The sequence below is a fragment of the Martes martes genome (genome assembly GCF_963455335.1).
Source record: "Martes martes genome assembly, chromosome: 4".
NCBI classification, from domain to species: domain Eukaryota; kingdom Metazoa; phylum Chordata; class Mammalia; order Carnivora; family Mustelidae; genus Martes; species Martes martes.
In genome coordinates, this window is record NC_137891.1 from 70641112 (window position 1) to 70658516 (window position 17405).

General features: G+C 39.7%; 1 protein-coding gene across 1 annotated transcript in view; it reads right to left on the reverse strand.

Annotated features, from left to right (window-relative positions):
* CLVS1 (clavesin 1) overlaps positions 1-17405 on the reverse strand; it is a gene marked incomplete at both ends in the record, with an annotated part of 169987 nt that overhangs the window by 24451 nt on the left and 128131 nt on the right. Inside the window, 2 exons of the mRNA XM_080800080.1 lie at positions 1805-2040; positions 6319-6429. Coding sequence (XP_080656206.1) covers positions 1805-2040; positions 6319-6429 — 347 coding nt within the window. The remainder of the gene's footprint in view (positions 1-1804; positions 2041-6318; positions 6430-17405) is intronic.

The following is a 17405-nucleotide window of genomic DNA, read 5'->3' on the forward strand; positions in this document are numbered from 1 at the left end:
CTGGGGAAAGAGTGGCAAATTCCTATTTTATGCCCCTAGACTTTGGACATTCCAAAAAATATGAGAATATGATGACTTTATCTAAGTCTCTAGAGATAAGATAGGGACAAACCGCAAAGCCAGCCTCTCAATCCTATGACCATCACTTCCCAAAGAATGTCTGCTGTTAACCTGGGGAACAAGTGAATTTCCAGATCTCTCCAGTGTCAGCAGAGAAGCCTTACTAGACATGTGAGTGTAATAGCCCCAACTGAGCAGGAAATGTGGAGATCCTCCTCCTGGGCACTCTCTCTTGCTTCAGGACATCAGTGCAAGCCCAGTTATCCATAGGAGACTCTCCTTCCCCAAATACCTCCAGAGTATGGCCAGTCATTGCTTCAGTCTTAGCTATGGCCCTCATTCACCTTCTGATGGCTTTTAGTCTGCATTTCCCTGCAAATTCCATGATCCTCATAAAACCCAGAACCCATGAGGTCATTTCTCTGCCTACCTATGTCGGGTGAGGAGACACAAATGAAAACAAATATGACACGAAATTGTCCTCCCATCAGGATGATGATTAGAATTAACATCTGATAATATCAAGTACTTTTCAAGAGTCTGGGGAGGGACATTCTCATACAGGCTGGTGGGAGTATCCATCTGAACGAACATTTTGAAGGGCTGCTAGGCAGCATGGGCTAATTTTAAAATGCACACACCCTCTGACCCAGCCACTTCAGGGCTCCAAACTTACCTGAGGAACTTCCTGTGAGAAGGAAGGAGGCCTATCAAGGACTTACACGAGCCTCTTCATTCGGAATAGACAAAAAACTCAGAAATAAGCTAAATGCCCATCAAGAGGGAAATGCCTACGCTGTGATGTATTCATCTATTGGAATACCATGCATCATTAAAAGCACGAGATGTGTCTATATTTACTGGCATAGAAGGATACATATAATAATATGTTATGGGATAAACTGTGCCCTGCCCACCCCAAATTCATATGTCGAAGCCCTAATCCCCATTACCTCTGAACGTGACTGTATTTGAAGACAGAGACTTTCAAAGAGGTAATTAGGGAAAAACAAAGTCGTTAGCGTAGTTCCTAATCCAACATGACTGGTATAGAAAGAGATTAGGACACAGACACACAGAGGGAAGTCCATCTGAAGATACAAGGAGAAGACAGGTGTCTATAAGCCAAGGAGAGAGGTCTCATAAGATACCAGTCCTGCTAACACCTTGATCTTGAACTTCTAGCCTCCAGAATGGTGAAAAAACACATTTCTGTTGTCTAAGCCACCCAGTCTGTGGTACATTGTTGCAGAAGCCCTAGCAAAGTAATACACAATATCCTGGGCCACACTTCTCTGTTCTTTTGATGTCTTATTTGTATGTGTGTTCCCAGGGCCCATCAGTGTCTACAGGCAAGTAAATGCTCAATAAATGGTTCTAAAATGCGTTTAAATAGAAAGGAATGCTTTCTTGCAGGCTGTTTTTCAACCCAGGGCATCTCAAAGGCCCAACATTTCATTCTCTTTGTGTTAACTCAGACTGCCTAGAGATGAACACTGTAATCATGGCATGAGCAAGGTCCAGCCTTTAACTGTTTCTTTAATACAACGGGGACTACTGGACTTCTGGGCCAGCCAAGCCCCATTTGCTTTCAATTCTAGTGAAATCTGCTGAGAATGTATTGCAATTTATTTTACTCAAGTTCTGTGCCCATAAATGTCTTCAATTCTTAACCCACAATTGGGCCCAAATCAAAAATGCTTATTGACCTTTGTCTGGGAAGCTCTGATAATGCAGGTCTTACCTCTTCATCGGCTTGGGTGAGCATTCTCTCTCCAGATTGGAGGATGTGTGTTTCACGTGCATTGCATTGTAGGAAGTGTGAGTATAGTCATTTTCGTCGTTGTAGTCTGGACCAAGTAACGTCCGGGCCCAAGTTCCCATGTCATAAGGAGGAAGGGTTCCTCCAAATTCAGAGGGCAAAAATTCAGGGTGGATTAGCTGGTGAAGGCTGTTTAAATTGTTTCCGTGAAGGAAAATCTGGAAAGGAAAAAATAATTATCAACAACAACAACAACAACAAATCCAAAACATATGAGCAACTATTTAGCTTGATACACAATTTAGCAATGACAAATTGGCTGCACTGCTGGTAATCATGGTGTTTAAAGAGGCATTCAATTTTGTGTCTGCAACTTAATCTTCATAAAATGTTAATTTATTGCTCAGAAATGGGGCTGAATTAATAGTCCTTAAAAAATGAAGTTTATGAACAAATTGGGTATTATTTGGCCCGGGCCCAAATTTACACATACAGTAATCTCCTAATTATCCCCACTGATAAAAGGGTAGCGATGTAGACTATGCAAACCCCCAGTCATGCTTCCCGTGCATCCCCACATTGTTCTGCTCCTTCTGCCTCCCCCAAGGGCTTTCTGCCCTCTGTACCGTCTCCGTCTACCCATCCTCTCCAGGCCTTCTCCAGTCCTCTCCAGCCTCTCCTCCCCCCTGTCCCAGAGATACCTGCATGCTCTGGTTCTCCTCCCTGCTCCCCCAGTTAACTATTATTTGCTGACTTCTATCTTTTCTGATGGGTGCAGTTATGTCTTCATCACCCACAGGAAGAGAAGAGTACTCAGGGAAAGGGATGGTGTTTTCTTACTCTTTTAATACATTCCCACCTCCCAGGGTTGATGTGGGCGCAAGGTAGAAACCCTATCCATTCGTCAGTGGAAGGAAAACTGTGGCCTGAGAACTTAGGGATATTTTTACAGCATCTTTCATTTATGTCTGGACTGAGGGCTAACACCCAGAGAAGTTTGCATCTTCTACACATGTACTGGAAAGTGGCCAAGCAGGAGAGAAAAACCTGCCCAAATTACGCTTATTTTCAGGAAAATCCACAAAGTGGTTAAGCCATAAGTGAATAATGATCTTCTACGATTTAGGAATTGACTTCTGAAAGTCTATTTCAAGTCCATCTGTGGAATGGTATCAGTTTCCACACTTCATGTTGCAAGTTCAACATATAACAAGTTATATCCATGCATAGGACCACTGATTATACACACACAGGTGTACACACACAGCCCACAGTTACCATTGTGCAATGTAAGTGTGACTTTTAAAATACTTAAAATTAGGAGCATCTGGGTGATTCAGTTGGTTAAGTATCTGCTTTCAGCTCAGATCAGAATCCCAGGGTCCCAGGATCAAGTCCTGCATTGGGCTCCCTGCTCAGTGACTCTCCCTCTCCCTCTGGCCCTCCCTCTCTACTAATGCTTGCTCTCTCAAATAAATAAATAAAATCTTAAAAAAAATAATAAAATAAGATACTTATGTATTGTATAATAATATACCATAAAATTATTATCAATTATGTCATATACTATAGATTATATTATAATATACTACATAATAGAGACATATACTTGCTACATTGTTCTGGGTATTGATTTTAACTTATGATGTCATGACATCATTTAGAAAGGAAAGGAACAAGAAGCTAAGTATTAACATTCTTCAGAAGAATACTGTAGCACTTCAGAAAATAATGTACATTTTCTGACAGTGGATCTCAATTTTATTTTTTTTTAAAGGATTATTTATTTATTTATTTGACAGACAGAGATCACAAGTAGGCAGAGAGGCAGGCAGAGAGAGAGAGGAGGAAGCAGGCTCCCTGCTGAGCAGAGAGCCCGATGCGGGGCTCGATCCCAGGACCCTGGGAACATGACCTGAGCTGAAGGCAGAGGCTTTAACCCGCTGAGCCACCCAGGCGCCCCTGGATCTCAATTTTAATAAGATTCTTTGCTTTTGAAGAAAATCATGGGTTCTGGCCTTTGCAAAACACCTCTCAGGAGGAACTGCAGTGTCTGAAGCATGGAAAAGCTGAGGATAAATACTAGGCCTGGTGTTTAGAGCAAATATTTGTACCTACCCACCCAATACCTCCAGTTCTTTTTTTTTTTAAATTTTTTGTACTATCAATTTTGTTCATGATGTTCATTTTTTCTGTTTTAAGTTTTTATTAAATTCCAGTTAGTTAACATATGGTGTAATATTAGTTTCAGGAGTAGAATTCAGTGATTCATCATTTACATGTAACACCCCAGTGCTCATCCCAAGTGCCCTCCTTAACTCCCATCACGCATCTAGCCCATCCCTCCATTCCCCCTCCTGCAACCCTCAGTTTGTTCTCTATACTTAAGAGTCTATTTTATAGTTTGCCTCTCTCTGTTTCACCCTATGTTCCTCTGTCTTGTTTCTTAAATTCCACACATAAGTGAAATCATATAGTATTTGTCTTTCTCTGGCTGACTTATTTAGCTTAGCATAATACACTCTAGGTCCATCTACATCATTGCAAATGGCAAGATTTCATTCTTTTTTCATGGCTGAGTAATATTCCATTATATAGAGATACCATATCTTCTTTATTCATTCATCAGGTGATGGACATTTGGGCTCCTTCCACAATTTGACTATTGTTAATAATGCTGCTATAAACATTGGGGTGCATGTGTCCCTTCAAATCAGTATTTTTGTAGCTTTTGGATAACTATTTAGTAGTGCAAATGCTGGGACTAGGGTAGTTCTATTTTTAACTCTTTAAGGAACCTCCATACTGTTTTCCAGAGTGGCTGCACCAGTTTGCATTCCCACCAACAGACAACATGGATAAGCAGTGCTGTAGAAACTGGCCTTATCTCCTGGGGTGCTGTGGGATGAAAGAACTCAGCAGATAGGAGGTTGGACTCTTCACCTATCAGATTCTGTTCTGTGCCCAGAGCTCCAGAAACTCCTTTTTATGGCACCACAGCAAGTGTCAATTGCTTTGTCGGAAGAATTCCACTAGTTCCTTCCTGAGTAGAAGATTCAGCCCCTGGGAAGCCTGAAGCCATATGGGGAAAAGTCTAGGACACTTCTCTGCCCTTAGCACTGTCCTGAGTCTTTGCCAGATTGCAAAATGCTTCCAAATGTCTCTGCTTCCTTAGGCTGGTGAGTTCTAGTCTTAGTGCCACCCTTGTCTGGGAATAGGAGAACTATCCTTCCCATAACCTGCTGCCCTGTTCCTTCAGGATCTGGAAGCATCTGAGGTTTAGGACTTAGAGACACTGCAGAGTGTGTATGTGTGTGTGGTGTGGGGGCTCATATCATCATTCCCCCCTGCATACACAGACTCTTCCCTGGCATGAGGTGCCCTGGGTATGGGGGCACATTTGTAAGGTGCTGTTAAGAATGACCCTGGTCAGGGGTGCCTGGTGGTTGTCAGTTAAGCGCCTGCCTTTGGCTCAAGTCAGGATCCCAGGGTCCTGGGATCGTGTCATCGGGATCTCTGCTCAGCAAGAAGTCTACTTCTCCCTCTGCCTGCCGCTCCCCCTGGTTGTGCTCTCTCTCTCTCTCTCTGACAAATAAACAAATAAAATAATAAATAAGCAAATAAATTAAAAAAAAAAAAAAGAAGAAGAAGAATGCCTGTGGTCAGATTCCCTTGACAGGTGGTGCACCTGACCCAGGAGGTAACTGAAATCAGAAGTTTGAAAGAAAGGAAGCTAAATGGTAAAGAGAATGAGAGTCACTGGGTCTCTACTACATGTGTGGCATTATGCTCCCTGCTTTCCTCTGCTGCCTCTTTAAATTACCCAACATCCCGGTGACCTGGGTGTTAGTCCCTCTGTCTTTCTAAATGAGGAAACTCAGATACAGAGTGAGTGGTGGAACAATGTTCCGTCTCTCGGCTAATCAGAACGCCACCACAAACCCCGGCTCTGATGGAAGGTGGTGGCCTCCCAAATGTCATCAGCTGAAGTAATTAAGACTTTAAAAGCCTTTTCCTAAGAGCATTATTATTTCTCGTGAAGAATGCCTCCCCAGCCTCAAAGGTGATGGAGCTGGCAGCGAAGACCCAAGAGCCATGGGGAAGAAAAAGAAATGGTAAACATTCTTCATCACGGTAATACATTTGCAGGACAAAACGCGAGCTATTAAAATACGCCATGAACGGGAAGCTGCTTGACCCCATAGCTCCCTCGAGCATTTACAGTAAAATGGGCATCTGGTATTTGCATGCCTTCAAAGTTTCCTTTGGTTTGTCACTGGGGCTCTGAAAATAACCCAGTTCTACTAAATTATTGATTAAATTCAGACCATTTGCAAACTCCAGCTGAGGCTCACATGCTCAGGGAGTGCGGAAAAGCAGAAAACCCACAAGTGCAAAATAAGGGGGGAGGGAGAGAGAAGGGAGACAGAGAGATTGAGAAAAGGGTCCGGTAATTGCCCCTCAGCAACCCCCCATTGGGTGTGTGTTTTCATTACCCGCTTCCTGGTCTTGTCTTTAAGGAATGGCTTGATGAGCGTGTACAGGGCATGAATGTACCAGGGTTGGTTGACAAAATGGACTCCTCCGAAGCGGGCAGGAAAGCTGTCCTGGGGCAGAAAGAGAGAAATGCACACCAATTAGCACACATTCCAGAGTGGACTGGGCCCGCAGGACTGCAGCCTGGGAACAACCTATTTCTTCTTTCTGACGGAAGCACTAGCTAATATAAGAAAGCAAGCAAACAAAGCACACAGCCTTCCTGGCTGCTAATGTTTCCTGTATTCCCCTTGCTTCCTTGCTCCCCTTTGACTCCATAACTTAAAAATCGTGCAAAGGTGCCAACTCGTGTCTTTCTCAATTCACAACGGTACGACCTCCAACGTGGCACATAAGTGTGTGTGACCCAGATAGTCAGGGAGTCCGAATTGTGCCATGTGTCAGGCAACCAAACCTTCAGTTTCCGTAAGCCCCGAGCATACACTCCCTCCTCTACCCTCACGCTCTGTCTGCCAGCTACACCCCTCTCTGCTGGCATTTTCACGATAGCAGCTGAACTTCCTGGGCATAGGAAGGGACTGGAAAATGATTTCCAAGGATCTGAAGAGACGGAGCTCTCTGGAATCCACCAACGTCTGACAGTACTTGCTGGCGGTGTTTCCACCAATTCCAGAGCTGACTCCTTCTTTCATCCCCACACAGTGGGGCCCAGGGAGGAGAGATTTGTTCAGTGGATGGGCTAGTTGATTCCCCTAACTGAGGGAATATGGGTCTCCTCTCTGCGGATCAATATATTTTGTATATTGTCAGGAATCTTTCAAATGCTTTCAATTTTAGAATCCAGATCAGGGTACAAAGCTTATCTTTTAGAACTTTCAGAACTGAGAAGCTGTTCTCCATGCTAATTAGATCAACAAAATCAGGGCCCTTGACCATGAAGTCTGAGCTAGACCCGCAGCCCCAGGACCTGAGTTCTTTTTTTTTTTAAGATTTTTTTCTTTCTTTTCTTTTTTTTTTTTTTATTTGACAGGCAGAGATCACAAGTAGGCAGAGAGGCAGGCAGAGAGAGAGGGGGGAAACAGGCTCCCCGCTGAGCAGAGAGCCCGACGCGGGGCTCGATCCCAGGACCCTGGGATCATGACCTGAGCAGAAGGTAGAGGCTTTAACCCACTGAGCCACCCAGGCACCCTAAGAGGACCTGAGATCTTGATGGAGGGCTCCCGCAGACTGCATTGCATTCATCTGAATTAATGGAATTAAAAAAGGAGGAACAACTAATTCAATTTGAATTGCCAAGTGTACTGCCAATCAATTTCATCGCAACAAATATTTTTGTAAAACGTAAGCAAGAAGAGATGAAAGCAGAAGGAGCCGAGCTGCCTGAGGTAACATTTCAGGCAGCAGGCTGATCCCTGAGGGTGTATGAAATGTCTTGCCTGGGTCTTTTTTAGTAACAAGGAAGAGGGTTATTAACTTTTTTTCAGAGCCCTGTGAATCTACAGGATCCCCAGGCATCTTCTACACTGAGACCTAGTTCCCAATATAAGTACCTGAACTGTGTACATAAGGGTCAACATTTTAAGAAACTAAAAAATTATTTTTGCCTCTACCTAGACATTTTACAGAATACAAAGGAATTGTATATTTTGAAGATAAATCTGGATGATTTGATTAAAAGTCTTTGTTTTGGAGGGCATGTATTTTTTTATTTTAAAAAAATTAATGAAACTACCAGGTAAGAGTAGAGAGGCTTTTTATACTAATTTGTCCCTGTGTCATAATCTTTCACTATTCCCAATCTGGTTTTAGATATATAAAAGTTTTTAATAAGGCTGTCTTCTCTCTTTTAGGTAGTTTGGGCTTTAAAAATTCTTTGGTGCTTTAAAAAAAAAAAAAAGAGGGGAAAAAAAAAAAGATCGCTCACCGGAGTTTTTCCTTGGTGTAAGTGCTAAACACTAACCTCACTCTTTTTGGTCCTTTTGAACTTGTTATTCAGAAATATAACTCATTATCCCACACTAAGCATGGGTTCTGAAGGACTCTAGAAGACGAGGTGAGTACTATAAAGGGTTTCTCTATAAAACCAGGGCTTTACTATCTTTTTCTAATAGGGCCAATAAGAGGGTTTTTATTTCTATTGACAGCCTGTTGTGTTATACATTTTTAGGTTAGTAACGTAGAAGAAAATTCTGTGAATAATACTCTAGAGGCAGTAGGCAAAATCTCAAAGAAAATATTAGCTTTTTAAAAATGTCTAGAGACTCCTATTTTAGTCTATGGAAACTCAATCATCAAAAGACATCAAAACCGTCTTCTCTTTGTGTCAGAGGATGTTGAAAGTAAAAACGCAAGGCTGAGACCCAGTTCGTTCTCTCTAGGTTGACCCTGGTTTCATGTCTGTCAGCTTGAAGATATGGGATTCTATTGATCTCCTCCAGGTCAGCCAGAAACTATGTGCAGATACACACATGTAAAATCCTGTGCCTCTGAGGTCTGGGTTTGGGCCAGAGTAGAAACAAGATCACTTCCTTCAGGTCTTCTAAAAAATTCAAATGAAAGGCCCTCTTGTCTAATAAAGACAATGTGAAAATGTTCTGTTTTTTTCAAATGAGCCTGCCCACTTTATTAATAATACTGTGTGTGTGTGTGTGTGTGTGTGTGTGTGTGTGTGTGTTTTATAAGGGAAAAATGAAGGAAGGAAAAATTAGCAAACACAACCCTCTTAGAAGCAATGTCTGTCATTGTTGGTGGTGCTGCCTGGTCTCATTAGCAAATGACAGATACAGGAGAAGCAAACCACAGATAAAGGGGAAATATCTCCTAGGACTCCAAGGGGTTCATTACCCTCCTGGAGGTGCACTTCTTAGGGGCTGGAGCAGACCCACCTCAAGATGGTAGGCTGAGATTCAGTGACGGTATAACACTGTCAGAGTTCTTCGTGACTAAGGAGTATGTGCTAAAACATACCCTAGGCTCAAGAAAAGGGTGTTAATTTCTGTCATTTCATTTCATGCATCTGTCAGTAAAAATATAATATCACTTGAAATTATAAACATATACAAATCATAAAATTTGTTCCCCAGGTTATTACCTTATGGTAAAAATAATACCCATTCTAGAAAAGTCAAAGATAGATTTAAAAATTTTTTGAAAAACTATAAAGTAGAAAAAGGCAAGAAAGACAAAAGAAAAATCATGTATATTCCCACTGCTAAAGACATACTCCTGCTAATTTCAATCACTCAGGATGGGCTACATTATACTGTAATAACATACAAGCCCTGCTTTTTTGCATTTAAAACCATAAATATTTATTTCTTGCTCATGCAGAATAGAATGTCCTTGCTTGGTTGGCAGGGAGCCATGCTTGATTTGCTCTCAGCCAGGGATGCAGCCTTGCCCATCTGGAACAGGGCTGCTTGCCATAGCTAAAGAATCACACCTTAGCTCTTAAGTGAGGCCACCAGAAAGTGACACGCTCCATCTATCATATAGGCCAATCATGTGCCTGACCTCAAACGGGTCAAGAAATGGGATCCTACCATAAGCCTAGTCGGGGAAAGACCAAATATACAGGTGGACAGCACTAATAATTACCCAAGCTCTGTTTCCTTCTTCCCTTCCTCTCCCTTCCTTTCCTTTCCTTTCCTTCTTTCCTTTCCAAATGGGATCATGTTTTTAAAATTGGACTTAATAACTATTCCTTGATGGCTCTATGCTGGTGATACAGTATCAAGTAATACAAATATAGCATTTATGGGGTAGTAGGGACACAGACAATGGCAATCAAGTAATGATTTGTTTAGCGTCTTTGATTCTTCACTAAAACATCAGTGCATACCTTGCACCTTTATATTTGAGCACACAATTATGAGGGCAAGTGCATCTTCCAAATTAGTCCTCAAGGCATTCCAGCTCCACTTTCAAAGAGCGCTATCTCTAAACCCCTGCTACCTAGAATACTGGCTCAACAACTGACCTACAAATCTGAGCTCCACTCACTCATGTCCAGGATTCCCTCTTTGCTCTCTGAATATTCACATTAAGGGTGTTTGCATCCTTGTGTTATGTTTCCTATATGAGATCGCTATTCAAGCATCTAAGTGTTATTAAGTATCTGATATCAGAAAGTATGAAAAGTAGAATAACACTGACTTGAGATAAGTGGAGGAGGAGCCAGTGATCAAAAGAGTGATGGGGAAATAAGGAATAGGTCAGATCATAGAGGATAATTTTTAAAGGAACCGGAAAAGCCAGTGGACAAGGATAAACTCAACTATGAAAGGGAAGGAGATGGAGGAAAGTCTATTGTACATAAATCTAGCAGTGGGATAAATATTGCAATGGGCCTTCACTGTGGAAAATAAGAGGGTAAACTAGAGACATAGAGCATTATGGGTGTGGTTAGATCCTTTCTGAGTAGTGCAAGGTACCTGGGTAGAAGCAATAACACTTGAGCTGAGAATTGCAGCTAATTAAAGAATCAGGGTCAGCTCCCTGGAAAGAACTGTTAATGCCCTGATTGTCACTAACCAAGAGAGACATGCCTTGTAGGAACTGCAGATCTGCCAAAACCTTCATGAGATACCATGATGCTGTGGCCCCTCACCAGATGACCATTTGTGCCAGCATTCAGATTTTATTACTAAGTAGCATCCAGTCCCCTGCATGCCAGTAATGAGGATAACTTCTCCTTCCCCACTGGGATGCTGTCAGAAGTGAGGACAATCAGGACTTTTGACTATCACCAAGAGGTACTGAAACCACTGCCACCAGAGTGTCAATGGAGACCATGTGGGAAGCCAGAACTCCCGTCCCTGCACAGTAGTAATGAGGAGGTCCTCTACTTTGAGTGTCACCAGAGGTTGAATGAGGAACCTGGATGTCTGCCTCCATCTGGCAGTAATGAGACAGCATATTCCTCTTTTCCTGCCAGAGTGTTATCCAAAAAACAAACAACAACAACTGAAACTAAAGGTTTATGTAAGATCCAGAACTTCAGAACATAATACAGAACTGTTCAAGTTAAAATTTAAAGATCACTCTTTATATCAAGAACTAGAAAAATATCAAACTGAATGAAAAATGAGACCTACACGAAATGACAGATATGTTAGAATTAATTGAGGAAGATTTAAATTATCAATCATAAAAAAATACTTCAGCAATTACGAACATGCTTGACACAAATGAAAAAAAATAGAAAACTCAGAAAAGAAATAGGAAGTGTTAACAAAGAAATAGAAAATATAAAGGAGAACCACAATTTGAAAATTTGAACTGAAAAATATAATAACAAAAAGAAGTAGTCAAAATTCAGCAGATGGGCTCAACAGTAGAATGGAGGGGACAGAGGAAAGAGTTGGTGAACTGAAAGATAGAACAATAAAAATTACCCAATCTAAACAACAGAAATAAAACAGACCTTAAAGAAACCAGACTCATGGGGCACCTGGGTGGCTCAGTGGGTTAAGCCACTGCCTTCGGCTCAGGTCATGATCTCAGGGTCCTGGGATTGAGTCCCGCATCGGGCTCTCTGCTCAGCAGGGAGCCTGCTTCCCTCTTTCCCTCTCTCTCTGCCTGCCTCTCTGTCTACTGTGATCTCTCTCTGTCAAATAAATAAATTAAAAAAAAAAAAAAAGAAAAAAAAAAAAAAAAGAAACCAGACTCTTAGGGACCTGTGGGCCTATAATAAAAGATTAAGCATTTGTGACACGAGAGTCCTAAAAAAAAGGAGTAAGAAGGCAAAGCTGGAAAAGAACCAAAAGAATGGCTGAAAGCTTCCAAAATGTAGCAAGAAACATAAACCTACAGATTGAAGAAGCTAAGCAAACCCCAAACAGTATGAATTCAAATAAATTGATACCAAGACACATCATAACTATATTTTTGAAAAGCTAAAGACAGAATATTGATGGTAGCCAGAGAAAAACAATATCTTGGCTATAGCAGAAAAACAAATGAAATGACAGTAGATTTCTCATTAGAAGCCATGGAGACAAGATAGAAGTCGCATGATATTTTTCAGGTGCTGAATGCAAAGAACCATAAACCTAGAATTCTATACCCAACAAAAATATCCTTCAGGAATGTACGGGAAATCAAGAAATTCTCATATGAAGGAAAACCAAGCAAATTTGTTGACAGCAGACCTACCCTAAAAGAACGGTTTAAGGAAGTGCTCTTCAACAGAAAGGAAATGATAAAAAAAACCTTGGGTCATCAGGAAGGAAGAAAGGAAGAATACAGCAACCAAAAATATAGGTAAATATGAAAGGCTTTTCTTCTCCTCTTAAGTTTTCTAAGTCAAAGGAAAGATCATGACCCTGTCTAATGTGGTTCAAAATATATGTAGGGGAAACATATATAAAATTATATTATAATTTGGGGAGGAAAAGGATGTAAAGGGAACTAAGGTTTCTATACTTCTCTTGATAAAATATCAACATCAAAAGACTGTGATATTATAAATGTATCGTGTTATTCCCAGAGCAATCACTAAAAAAGCCGTACAGTGAGATATACTCAATAACACCATAGATAAATAAAAATAGAATGCTAACAAAAGTACAAGCAACCCCATGGAAGGAAAAAAAGGAAAAATAGAAATGCAAAACAGAGAGAACAAACAGAAAAGATAAAATAAAATGGCAGACTTAAGCCCTAACAAATCAATAATTCATTTAAATTTAAATGGTCTGAAAACAGCAATTAAAAGGCAAGGATTGGCAGAGTGAATTAGAAACATACAGTGTGTGATGTGTGTGTGTCTGCATATGTTTATAAGAAACTCACTTCAAAGATAGCTATATAGGCTGCAAAATATATGAAGTAAAAACTGATAGAATTGAAAGAAGAAATAGACAAATCCTCAAATACTGGTAAATTCAACATCTGTCTTTCAACAATTGATAGACTTTCAGACAGAAAATCAGTGAGCATACCAAAGAACTCAATAATGCCATTAATAAACAGGATCTGATTGATATGTGTAAAATATTCCATCCAATAGCAGCAAAATACGCTGACTTTTTAAGTAACCATAGAATATATATCAAGACAGACCATACCTGGGACATAAAAAAACCATAACAGTCTTAAAAGAAGTGAAACCAGACAGAGTATATTCTCTGTCCATATGGAATTGAACTGGAAATTAATAACAGAAAGATAACAGGAAAATTTCCAAGCACCTGGAAACTAGAGAACACATGTTTAAATAATTCGTGGATGGGTCAAAGAAGAAGTCTCAAAGGAAATTAAAAAATGCATGGAACTGAAGGGAAATGAAAATACAATGTATCAAAACTTGTGAAACACAGCTAACACAGTGTTGACAGGGAAATTTATAGCATTAAACACATATATACAAAAAGAGGAAAAAATCTTGAATCAATAAATTAAAGCCCCCGCCTTAAGAATGTAGAAGAAGAACAAACTAAAGTCAAATCAAGGAGAAGGGAAATAGTAAAGTGCAGAAATCACTGGTATTGGAAAGAGAAAAAATAAAATCAATGAAACAAAGAGCTGACTCTTTGAAAAGGTCAGTAAAATAAACAAACTTTTAGTAAGACTGACACAGAAATAAAGGGAGATATCACAAATAACCAAGATCAGGAACCAAAGAGCAGATACTGCTACAGACTTTGCAGACATCAAAAAGATAGTCAAGGAATACCACAAGCAATTATACACACATATACATGACAACTGAGAAGAAAGACCCATTCCTCAGAAAACACAAACTACCACAACTCACCCAATACAAAACAGGTAATTTGAATAGTCCTACACTATTAAGAAAATAATGACATTTGTAATTTTGAAAGTAAATCACTGGGTTCAGATAGTTTCACTGGAAGATTCTACTAAACTTTCAGAGTTAGCGCCAATTCTATACAATCTCTTCCAGAAAATAGAGGAAAAGGTAACACTTTCTGATTCATTATTGAAGCTAGTATCACCCTGATACCAAACCAAAACAAAAAGAGTACCAAAAAATAAAATTGCGGAGCAATATCCTTCATTAATATCGTTGCAAAAATCCCTAACAAAATATTAGCATACAGAAACTGAAAATATATGAAAAGAATTATACACTATTGATGTGGGAAACAAAGGCAAAAGAAAATTAAATTCCCTTACTATCCATAGCCCACTGCCAAGTCCTTGAAACAGGCAGAGTGACAGTCCCCTATGAATTCAGCTGCCTTGATGTCAATACTTTGCTAAGGGCAAAAGGAGATCTTAGCTGACCCCCAAGATCCTGTAAATCCACTTTAACATATAAAAATTCCTTTGGAAACTTCCTTTATTTCTACCCCCAAGATACTTGCTGGCAATCATCCCCCAAGCATGTGACCTACTGATATATATCTGAAGGGTCTCGTGAGTAAGGTTTTATTAGATGGTAATAAATGACCTTTTCAGAACAATAGCTAGCCCCCTCAAGGTCCTGGAAACCTTGCTTCCAAATTCCTTAGAGACTTAGTCTACCCCTAACCCCCTTCCAACTTGAAAGTATATAATGGGCCATTCCTCATATCCCCAGTGCAGCTCTTTCTGCCCATGGGTCCTGTCCTCTTGCTTTAATAAAAACCACCTTTTGCACCAAAGACGTCTCAAGATTTTTTTCTTAGCCTTCAGCTTCAAACCCTAACATCTTTCCTACATCACTGTTATCAGTGGAGTTTATTTCCAGGACGCAAGGCTGGTTCCATGTTTAAAAAATCAATTAATTGAATAATTAACCATGTTTTCTAGTTTCTGTATTTGATACCTTGACATCTTGGGACTTTCGGATGAGAAAGGAACTTCCTCTTGGCTGATTCTTAGAGGGCATGGCTTGGCAGGAAGCACTCCTTTCCTATGCAAACTAACCAATCCAGCACCCATAGCCCCAACTGCCTCCTTTACCAGACTCTGACTCAGGGCCACTGTTCTTCTGCCCTAATCACCCCCACGGTCAGGTACTAGCCAACTAAAGACAGCTCCTAAATTCAGGAACCCATTGAAATTATTCCAACTAGCCTAAATCCTAAACCTGCTTAGGCCTCTTTCCCGGCCTTGCTCATTTCTTCCCATGAAAATCACAATTAAGACTCTTGCCCCAGTTTGCTTCTCCCTCCCTCTGCCTCCTGACTAACCACAAGGCTTCCTCTTGTGCCCCTCCAGTCATGGTGTGCCATACCTTTGCTTCTAGTGATCTGTGAATAGAATGAATTTTTCCTTTCATGACAGTCATTTCTACATCTCTGTGTCTTACCATACCTGATTAAAACAAATCCCAGTTGCCTTTACAACAGTAATCCATTGTTTTAATAGGCCAAAGAGGAAAAAGTCACATGATCCTATCAAGTGATGTAGAAAAAGAATTTGACAAAATTCAACATCCATTCATGATCAAAACTCTTGGAGAAATAGGACTCTTATTTGCACATAATATGATTATCTACATTAAAAAATCCCAAGAAGTCTATTCTTAAAAAGCCAGAAACCAACCCTCCTATAACTAATGAGTTCATTAACATTGCAAGATACAAAATAAACATAGAAAGAATCATTTGTATTTCTCGGTACTAACAATAAACAGAAAGATGCCAAAATTTTAAAAATGCATTACTATTTAAAATTGCTCCAAAAATTAAATATTTAAGTGCAAATCTGACAAAACATACCCACGATTTGTATGCTGAAAACTACACAATGCTGATGAAAGAAGTCAAAGATTTAAATAAACGAAGAGACCTATTATGTTGTGAATTGAAAGTAAACCTACTAAATACGTCAATTCCCCTCAAATTAATAGACAGATCTATCTGCATTATCTATCAAAAGCCAAGTGAGATTTTTTTCTGTAGACATCAATAGAAACATTCTAAAATTTATATGGAAAGGCGTAGACCTTAACATAGCTGAAACAATTTTGAAAAGAAGAATAGAGTAGAAGAAATCATTCTACCAAATTCAAGGCTTATTATAGCTGTGATAATCAAGACTGTGTGGTATTGGGGGAGGGAAAAATGCATGGGTCAATGAAGCAGAATAGACAACTCAGAAATAGAGCCACACAAATATGCCCAGCTGATTTTTGACTAAAATACAAAAGCATTTCAAAGGAGGAAGAAAGCTATTCAACAAACAGTGCTGGAGAAACTGGATTTCCATAGGCAAAATAAATGAACCTGACTTAACCTACACACCTCATACAAAAATCAACTGAAAATTCATCATGGGATTAAATGTAAAACATAAAACTGTACAGTCTTAGAAAAATATTGGGGCCAGTCTTTAGGACTAGACTAGACTAGACAGAGTTTTTAGACTTGACTCCAAAAGCATGATCCATAAAATGAAAATAATGATAAATTGGATATTGTCAAAATTAAAACTCTGGCTCTATAAAAGTTCATGTGAAACAGCTGGAAAAAGAAGCTACAGAGTGGGACAAAATATTTGCAAACCACTTATCTCACAAAGAGATAATATCTAGTATATATAATAAGGCTCAATCTCAACAGCAAAAAGGCAAACAACCCAATTAAAATATGGGCAAAAGGCACGAAGGGACATTTTACCCATGGAAATATACAGATGTCAAAGAAGCCCATGAAAAGAAGTTCCATATATTAACCATTATTGAAATGCAAATTCAATGAGATACCACACTATAAATCTATCAGAATGTCTTTTAAAAATGAAAACACCAAATGTTGGTGAAGATGTGGAGAAACTAGATCACTTCCACATTGCTGGTAGGAATGTAAAATGGTAGAGTCACTCTGGAAAACACTTTGGTAGTTTTCTGAAACCCTAAACATATACTACCATATGACCCAGTAATTGCATTCTGGAACATTTATCCCAGAAAAGTAAAAACTTATGTCCACACAAAAACTGGCACATGGAAGTTTATAGCAGATTTATCTGTAATAGCCCCAAACTGGAAATAACATAGATCTCCTTCAATGAGTGAATGGTTAAACAAATTAGTGCACTCATACCATGGAACACTACTCAGTAAGTAAAAGGAAGAATTACTGATATACGTAATAATCTGGATAAATCTCTGGAGAATTTTTGTTAT